Source organism: Papio anubis, chromosome 14, assembly GCF_008728515.1.
Source record: "Papio anubis isolate 15944 chromosome 14, Panubis1.0, whole genome shotgun sequence".
Taxonomy (NCBI): domain Eukaryota; kingdom Metazoa; phylum Chordata; class Mammalia; order Primates; family Cercopithecidae; genus Papio; species Papio anubis.
The window spans coordinates 18998792-19007478 of NC_044989.1; the positions used below are offsets into that span (position 1 = coordinate 18998792).

Consider the following 8687-nt stretch of genomic DNA (forward strand, 5'->3'; position numbering starts at 1 on the left):
GGTTAGGGTGGGGAACGACATTCTCTTCTCTTCTTGCACCCTAAGCGATCTCAGCACTCAGAGACGCTGTCTCAGCACCCAGAGAATCTGGGATTTCTCACGGGCGGTTGTCTGCCCTCAGGATTAGGTTCTTCGTAAACTCACAGCCCTTTAGAGGTGAGGAGTGGGAAGGCTGAGACCCTACCCCCGAGGAGGAGCAGAAAAGTAAGAAAATCAATACATGGTGGGGCAGAGGCAGACCTACCCGGGAGAGAGAACGTTTCTCCACCCATCTCAGCCCTGTCATCCTAATACGACGGGGTGGTAGGAGGGGGACACGCTGGCCTCCAGCAGAGAAACGTGGTCCTCTCAAAGAGAGGATCCACCCGGTTTCCTGCGTTTAGGAGGGAAATTACCTATCCTGCAATGCCTGTAAAATAACCGTTTATTTATTAGTTTAAAAAAAAAACTCCAGTGATAAATGTCCGTTACCGATGGTCAGCATAAAGTGCCAATCGTAATATAACGCCCGGCTCCTGGCTGGCTGCTCCCTCGCAGTGTCGCGGCAGCGGAGGCCGGGCCCCCTGCAGACCCAGGCCTGAGGTCCCCGCCCTGCTGTCGGAGTCCCGGAGCCCACCGAAGCGGGCTGAGCCGCAAGAGCTGGGAGGGGGCGCTCCTGCCCCGCGGTCCCTGGGGCGGGAGGCTGAAGCAGATACAGGGATTACACTTTTGCAGGCTCCGGGGGAGGGGGCAGGGGCGGGAGGAGGAGGTGGGAGCTGCCAGTGCTAAGGACTTCCTTGCCTCTCCCCTCACCCCTCACTCTCTGCAGTCAGAGTTACAAGCTTATATGGTCAAAGACAAAAATAAAAAAGAAAACGTATAAAATAACAATAGAAAAAGTAATACTTCTGGGAGAGGCGCCGCTGCGGCTCCGCTGAGCTTTCGTTCTTTTCTTAATGCAGTTTCCCTTCCGCCACGTGAGTACCGCCTTTTGGCCAAGAGTTTAGCCGCGTCCTAGGGGAGCAGCCGGGACGGTCGGGGTCGCGGCCCCGGGCGGGGCTCTGAAGTGCCGCGTGCGCCAGCGACCCAGGGGACAATGTTGGAGAGGTGGAAGGTCCCAAGCGAGCGCCTCTCCCGCTGCCCGCCAGAGTCAGGCTTCTGGTCCCTCTGGAGGAGAGGGCCACTGGGCCCAGGGTCCTTGTGACCCAGAGGCTCTATTTAGCATTTGATCTTGGAGGTTTTGAGCTCCTTCACCTGTGAGTGTAGCGTCTTGTGGACAGCGAGAGTCCTGGACTGGCAGAATCCTTTCCCACACTCTTGACACTTGAAGGGCTTCTCTTTGGAGTGAATATATCTGAGGGCAGAAACAGAGAGTTCATACGTGCAAAATGATGCAATGTTATAAACAGTTGCCCAAGATCCCCTCCCACTGCTATGGGGCACTTGCCCTCAAAGGAAAAGTGTATAGTCAGTACCAAGTGTGGATGGGACAAAATGTTGATTGGGGATGGAGTGGGGAGGTGAAGGAGATGCTTTAGCAAAGTCTGATCCTTAAACAGGTTCAGCCACCTGTTTAAGGTGCCTTCCTGGTGGGCAGGAGGGGCAAACTTGGCCTCCTTATAAGGTCAACACTGACGATGAGTAAAGGGAGCTGGGGTCGGACAATTTGCTCGACCTGCACTGTCGAAGATGGTAGCCGCTAGCGTGTGTGCTTATTAAAATTAATATTACTTAAAATTAAATAAAACTAAATTAGTTTCTCAGGTGCACTATTACATTTCAAATACTTAACTGTCACATGTGTCACATGTCACATTTCCTTCATGGCAGAAACTTCTATTGGACACCCCTGAAAATGGAGGAAGTGGGGCGGAGGAAGCTGTGTGCTTGTCTGGAGCTCACGGAGACCTCACTTAATCTTGGGTCCTGTTTATTTCTACATTTCCTGAACCCATGCTCCAAAACCTAACCCTGGGTCTCCTAGGCTTTCTTTCTTGATTTTAAAGATTTCTTTCTTGATTTTAAAGAATTCCCTGAAGCTCTAGTAGGGGGTCTCAAGAACCTCGTTAGGGAGGAAGATGGTGAGGCCAGAGGCAGAGAGCTCTCTCTTGGGCCACGCGCAGTGCCGCACCTGTGGTCCCGTAGGTGATCTTGCCTCCGGAAGGCTTTGTGGCAGATGTCACAGGTGTAGGGCCGCTCGTCGGTGTGTGTCCGCTCATGGATAAGTAGGTTGTAGGACTTGGTGAAGTGGCGGCCACAGAACTTGCAGACGAACTCCTTCTTGGTCTTGGAAGGCAGACGTCCCCTTGTGGGTTTCTTTTCTGGAGACAGCTTGGTCACATCTAGGAGGGCACCCAGCCCACCCGCAGGGGAGCCTGGGCCCTCCCCGCGACCAAGCTTGGCCGGATCTTCTTGCGTTGCGGCCAAGGCCAGGTTGGCGAAATCAAAGCGCGGCTTGGTCTTGAGCGCTGGAACGCTGCCTCCAGCGGTGATCTCGGGCTTGGGTTGAATGACATGAGGGAACCAGGGAAAGGCGGGCAGCTGGAAGCGCGCGTCCACCAAGCTGGACACGGTGCCCGGCACTTTGGAGAAAGAAGAGCGTGGCAAGTGCATGGCCGGGTAGCCCAGCGTCCACTGATGCAGGTGCACAGCGTGCAACGCGCTGAAACCATACAGGTTGGGCAGATGGTCCGAAGGCACTGTGGGCAGGCCGTTCACTGCCTGAAGGAAGGAGTAGTTGGTGAGCTGCAGGGAAGGGTGGATGGGCACCGGCGCCGGTAAGGTTTTGCTGCCCATTTCGGCAGTGGCAGTGGCTTCTCAATCCGGATCTGCAAAGAAAAGAAGGCAGGGGCGTGGAGAGGAATAAAGAAGTTCAGCGTGGGTCGCCTTACTCCTGAATTTCAGCCCAGCCACACCCTCTCCTCACACCCAGCGCAGGAGCTAAGAGTCTAAGACCCCATTCCCAAAACCCACTGCCCTCACAAAGAAGGTGGAAATGTAAGTGCAGGGGAGCCCTCTTTTCAGAACCCTCTTTGGTCTGAGGGCTCCCTCCAAATGGCCTCTGGCAGAGTCACACAGCTTGATAGAGGGAAGGGTCTACTGTATACAAGACACTGAGAAAAAAAACAAGCACAGGGAAACTGCCTGTCCTGTAGAAACTGACAGCCAGGTAAGCTTGGGTCAACACAGAATCACAATCTCCTGCAAAGATAACAGGAGCTGGGGAACACACTTACACATTCATTTGCAGATAAACACAGAAATGCACACGCAGATTCACACATTCTGAGGCAGAACTGACAAGGTGCAAAGACTGGGACAACCAGTGTTTTATAGCACAACACTGACTTTTAAAAAAAAATGCAGTAACTCCTGCATCTCACACACACACGATCACATAGCATCCATGAAGAGCCTCACAGACAACACACATACACAGACACACAAATGCATGCACCTCCTGGCTCCCGTTCGTTAAGGTCTTCTGGCTGACTTTCGATTTGGCTTCCAGAAGCCCTGTCATCTTTCTCCTCAAAACCCTCAACTTTGACCTTAAATCTGCTTCCCTGCCTTAATATAAGTGAAATCTGTTGGCTTCACTCTCTGAAGCTGCTTGTGGACTGATTCTCTGCCTTGCCTTAGCCCTTGGGGACCACTTTGCTTTCAAGGAGGGTGCTAATATCCACATTCATTTACTCTGTCAAACAATTGCAGTAACAAACAAGGGGGCATTAGTGCCCTCACTCCCCCAAAGAAAAAGGGAGTTGGGTCTTTGGGTTGTCAGCATGTTCTTGTGTGTGGTGAGCCCTGGGCAGGTGGGTATGCCTATAGGCAAGAACACTGAGGCCAGGCCTCCATTCCTGTGGTCTATGTACCTGCAACTGCAAGGTCGGAGAGCTTGAGCAAGGCCAGAGGAAAGCCACACTGAAGTGACCAGGGGCTAGCATCTCCAGACCTTCTTAGCCATGGTCTCCAGCCTCCATGGAGACATCTGAGCTCTGCAAAAATGCTTTTCATCTCTACCTCCCAGACACTCCTAACTCAGATGTGTCCAGTGGAGGAAAGAACAGGGTGAGCAAAGTCTAAACTGTCAGGGAGCCTTGGGAAGCCCAAGCACTGAACTCCTGGCTCTTAGCTTGGGGCTACTTAAGAAGTCATTGTCACAGCAGGGTCCTTGGGACTCCCTTCTCTCTTGCCCAGCCTCAATCCCCTGCTGTTGACTTCTTCCTTTACCCTTCATTACTCTCCTCTTCCTAGTTCATTTCCTCTAACATGGAGTAATTTCCCTTCCCTGGGATGCATTGGCCTCTGCTCTGCTCCCTAGTTTGGTGTGTCCCCTCCCCAGGTTGAGCTGACCCTCAGCCCAGGGCAAGGCCCAGGCATAGACTCCTCTACCTTTCACTGCAGCGAGGCTTTCAAAGCCTGGCTCTGTCCAGGGATGTGCAGTGCCTTTTCCCAGGAGGTATGAGGACAATGTTGACCCAGGAAAACCTTTTCTCCTGGAAGCCGGCAAGGGGGCCACTGGCTGTGTGGTGAGACCTAAGGAAAGAGGCCTTCCTGGGAATGGGGTGTAAAAACACCATGAGCTGGCAGCGATTTGCCTGCGCAGTTTAAATTAGCACTCGGATACAAACTGCTGCAATGAGTTTAGCCTCAGGGCGAGAGGAGGCACAGTATCTGCATGATCTGGCCTCTGAAGCAGAGCGCTGGTCCCGCCGGCAGCGCCGTGGCTTCAGCAACGGTCATCTCTACTGCGCCAAGCCAAGTTCGGGTCGTGCCCGGGACAAACTGAGACTATCCCAGAGCTCGGACACAAGGAGAAATAAAATTCAAATTGGGCCAGAGAGGAAGCTGGGACCCATTTGGGTTGGGGAAGGGGAAGGGGAAGGAGGAGAAGCCTCGCTAACTTCAAAGGTCGGTCTGGACTTAGGGGAGATGAGGGCTCTTTGAATTGCTGTCACCTCTTCTTCCCTTCCAGGCGCTGGAAATCAGATCCTCATCTCTGGGTCCCAGAGCCCAATGGGCGCCGCGAAGGCCTCCTCCTGCTCCTCTGGGTGCTTGGCTTATCCAAGGCCAAGCCAGCGGCCGTGGCTGTGGGACTCTGGGCTGCACACTAGTCCGAACCCGCTGCGTGCCTGGGTGGGAGAAACCACCAACCTCGCTAGGCCTTTCCTCGCCTTCTTCCTGGGAGCCAAGACCGGAGCCGTCTTGGGCTCCGTAGGGGGTGCCGGGAAGGGGGAATGCTTGCAGCTATAATGGTTCCTGGGAGCCAACCTTTCCGGGCTATCTGCCCGATCTTGTTTTCCCCAACGCTACATTTATTTTCTTCCGCGGCCCAGCCCGTTCCTTGTTTTCTGAATCATTCGGAAGCCAGGGCTCCCCAGGCTCCCGCCAAGTACTTTCCCCGGGACGAAATTCGTTCGAAACGTGGCTCTTTACACTAGTATCAAGAATGGGCCGAAAGCACGATCCGGTTTCAGGAGGTCAGCTAACAGAAAAACAGTCTCACCCTAGCCCCTCCAGTCAGAAAGGATGAGCGAGCCCCCGACCCCTCGGGCTCCGGAACCCCGGGGCAAATACTTTCGATCTTTAGACACAGGATGGAAAACCCTTCCCCGGGCTAAGCATCCATTCCTCAAACAGCTTGGGCCTCGGGACCTGGGGGAAAGAATAAGGAGACCCGACCACGCACAGCAGAGGCAATTCGCGCACGGGATCCCGGGTCCCTGCGCAGTGCGGGCACTCGCGCTCCTCCCGCGGTGGAGCGCCAATCCCAGGTCTGCCGCCAGTCCTATGCCGGGCATTAATGAAGTGTGCAGAGTCTATTAAAGTGGTTTATTTGGGGCTAATTGAGCGTGAGCAAGTTAACTGCTTGCATTAATGAGGATGGGAGCGAACTCCACGAGCTTGCGCCTGGGGGAGCCCAGAAGAAACCCAAGAAAATCAGCCTTGACATCGAATCTCCAATGAGTGGTGACAGGCGTCCGGACCCCTGTGAAGAGGACTGACCGCACTGGATACTTCTGTAGCATTCTCCCAACAAACGAGATCTAACGAACCCATCGGTAAGGCGGCCATCCGGCTGCACTTAAATGTCCTCTGCGTCCTCGGCGATCCATTCCCCAATCTTAATAAAACAGCAGTTACCTCGAGGAGCCTGGGATGGAACATCTACCCGCCGCCGGTCGCTGCTAGTCCCCTCCAGCCCTTCTCTTCCCTAGGGGGCTGTGAAGCTGGGACGCCTAGCCTTGCACGTGGTTTTGTTCCCCAGAGCCAATGCGCAGCTCTTAGCCTGGGTGAGATTTACCAAATTGTGGCAACAAAGAAACCCTCGCGGCTACTTTACACACTGAGAGCCCAACCCGCTACTGCCTGAGCTGCTGAAAAAGGACTAAACGTGGTTTTTCATTCTTATCCGAGACAATACGGAGGAGAAATTAGTTCAGGAGGCAGGCCCTCACCCCTTTCCCCTTCTTTCTATCCTGACGGCTGGATTCGCTGACAGTCAGGGGAGTAACAGAACTTTTCCAGTCCCCAGCCCGGAGACACTGCGGCTCCACAGAGTTTCCACTAGTGCTGTGTTTGAGTCTCGAAGTGGAAAGCAGTCCTTGCGCCCCACAGCATTGCCTCCCTGCACCAGGACAATCAAGGGTTCCGCTCCAGGCCTTGACGACACAGAGCAATCATCCTATGGAGAATATCCCTAAGTCAGAGCGCAAGTGCCAGGCGGGGTTCAGACTCGCGGCCCTGCGCTCTCGGGTCTAGTCGGCCTCATACCAGAGCGCAACTCCTCAAAAGACAAACTTGAACGAAAGCGCTACCGGGCTGGGGCATGCACCTGTCCCTGGCGCGGTCGGCTGCGGCTGAGGCCATTCACTCCCTCTCCCTTCCTTCTTCGTCAGCCGAGGCGTCAGCCAGAGATAGGAGCGCGTCCCGGGAAAGTTTGTGCCCGCTGAAGTTGCTCTGGTTTCTTAAAGGGGGCCCGCATATTGACTTTCAAAGCCCGTGGGCACCTCGCCCGGGATTCCGCACAGCCGGGCGGGCTGGCGGCAGTAGCTGAGGCCCGCCCCCTCAATCCCCGGCGGTCAGAGACCGAGGACCCCGCGCGGGAAGTCCTGAGCCAGCACCCCCAACCACCCTGCTCTCACTTTCACAAAAGTCCTGCAGCATTCATCTGTCAAGAGCTTCCTTGGGGGCATTGAGAGAGAGGAGACACCCGCCGCGCAGTGACAAGGAACCTGGGAGTCCTGCCCGCATTCGCCTTGCTGAGCCCGGGCGCCCAGGACTGCAATTACCTTGTTCCGCAGAGGTCCCGGGGCTGAGCACGTCTCTGGGGCTTTAGCTGAAGGGAACTGGGGAAGCCGGAGGCGCTGGAGCCCACAGGCGCCCCTGGAGCTCTAGAGTCCCTACTCCTCTCCTGCCGCGGGGACTCTAAGCGTCGGACACGCGGGAGCGAGCGCTCAGCAGCCCCGGGTCCTGCCCGCCGGGGATGGTGAGCCTCGCTCGCAGCTCCCTCGCTGGGTCTGAACCAGGAGCAGCTGAGAACGTGCCGGGGAGAGGCCGAGCTCCGACTCACTCATCCCTTAGCACCGAGCCGCCTACTTATTTTAATCCACCACCCTCCCTCCTCCACCACCCCCACTCCCGCCCCTTGCCTCAGGATTCCTCTCCTCCCTCCCCTGCCCCCCAACCCTGCCATGCGCCTGCGCAATGAAAGACAAAGTTTTTGCTGACCCGGGCAGCAGACTTTGGCAGCTGCACTCGCTTGGACCCGGCCTCTCCCAACCTGCGTCCCCTCCTCTTCAGTCCCACGCGACCCCTTCTGCCTTTTTAGGTCCAGAGGGGCACGCCTGGCGCGCTGGAGGAAACGGTCCCTAGCAGATGAGAGCGGGCTGGCACCGCACGTTTCGAGGTCCTATACTTGGACTCCTAGGACACAGCCCGTGCTCTCTGGGAGAAGAGAGGGAGGGAGGGGCTGTAGCTCTGTGCACCGGGATCCTCACACCGCGGCTTGGGTTTCAATGCACTTTGGCGCCTGACAGAGTCGCCTTCCTCCCAGAATCTCTTTCCAGAGGCAGCAGACCCCGAGTGTGGAGCAGCTCCTGCACATCCAAGCGTGCTCGGGGCCAGGGTGTTAACCCAGGCAGCGCTGGTTAATTCCTGGTGCGGGAAGGCCAGGGTCACCGAAGCAAGAGAGCTGTAACGTCCGAGTGCTTATGGCTGACCCCAGACCCTAAGTTCTGGAGTCCAGTAGAAAGAATAGAGAGTAGTGAAAGGTCAGGAAAGTTATTTTCCTGGGGCCCAGAATTCTCTGAGATTTCACCCTAATACACAGTGGCACTCTCTACTCACATATTTGTTTTAGGATGGATCGGAGTTTAGAGAGCTGCACTGGCAAGCCAGCCGAGTTGCAAAGTTGTCAGTTCCAGGGCTTCTGAGTCAAGGAGCTGGTTCAGGTGGAGTCCTTAATCGGAAAGGAATCAGAGTCTAGACATTAAAAATTCTGTCTTCATTGCCTAGGCTTTATGGAGGGTACCAACACCCCCTTGACTACTCATCTCTGAAAGCTGACCTCCGGCTGACCCCAGCCCAATCCCTGTCTAATGCCTTTCTGGAATACCCTTCCAGGCCTTGGGTTTGGCACAGGAGGCGTCTCTGGTTTCCCAAGACTTGAGTGGGTCCAGATCACACAACTGCACTCTCTGCCT

At 55.4% G+C, this 8687-nt stretch overlaps 1 protein-coding gene across 1 annotated transcript; it reads right to left on the reverse strand.

Moving 5' to 3' along the window:
* Window positions 1–406: 406 nt before the first annotated feature.
* OSR1 (odd-skipped related transcription factor 1) lies at window positions 407–7588 on the reverse strand. The gene is given in 5 exon segments (XM_021924610.1): window positions 407–1098; window positions 1101–1220; window positions 1222–1333; window positions 2111–2807; window positions 7275–7588. Coding segments are annotated over 4 exon segments (1002 nt in total). The 5' UTR covers window positions 2776–2807; window positions 7275–7588; the 3' UTR covers window positions 407–993.
* Window positions 7589–8687: the final 1099 nt, after the last annotated feature.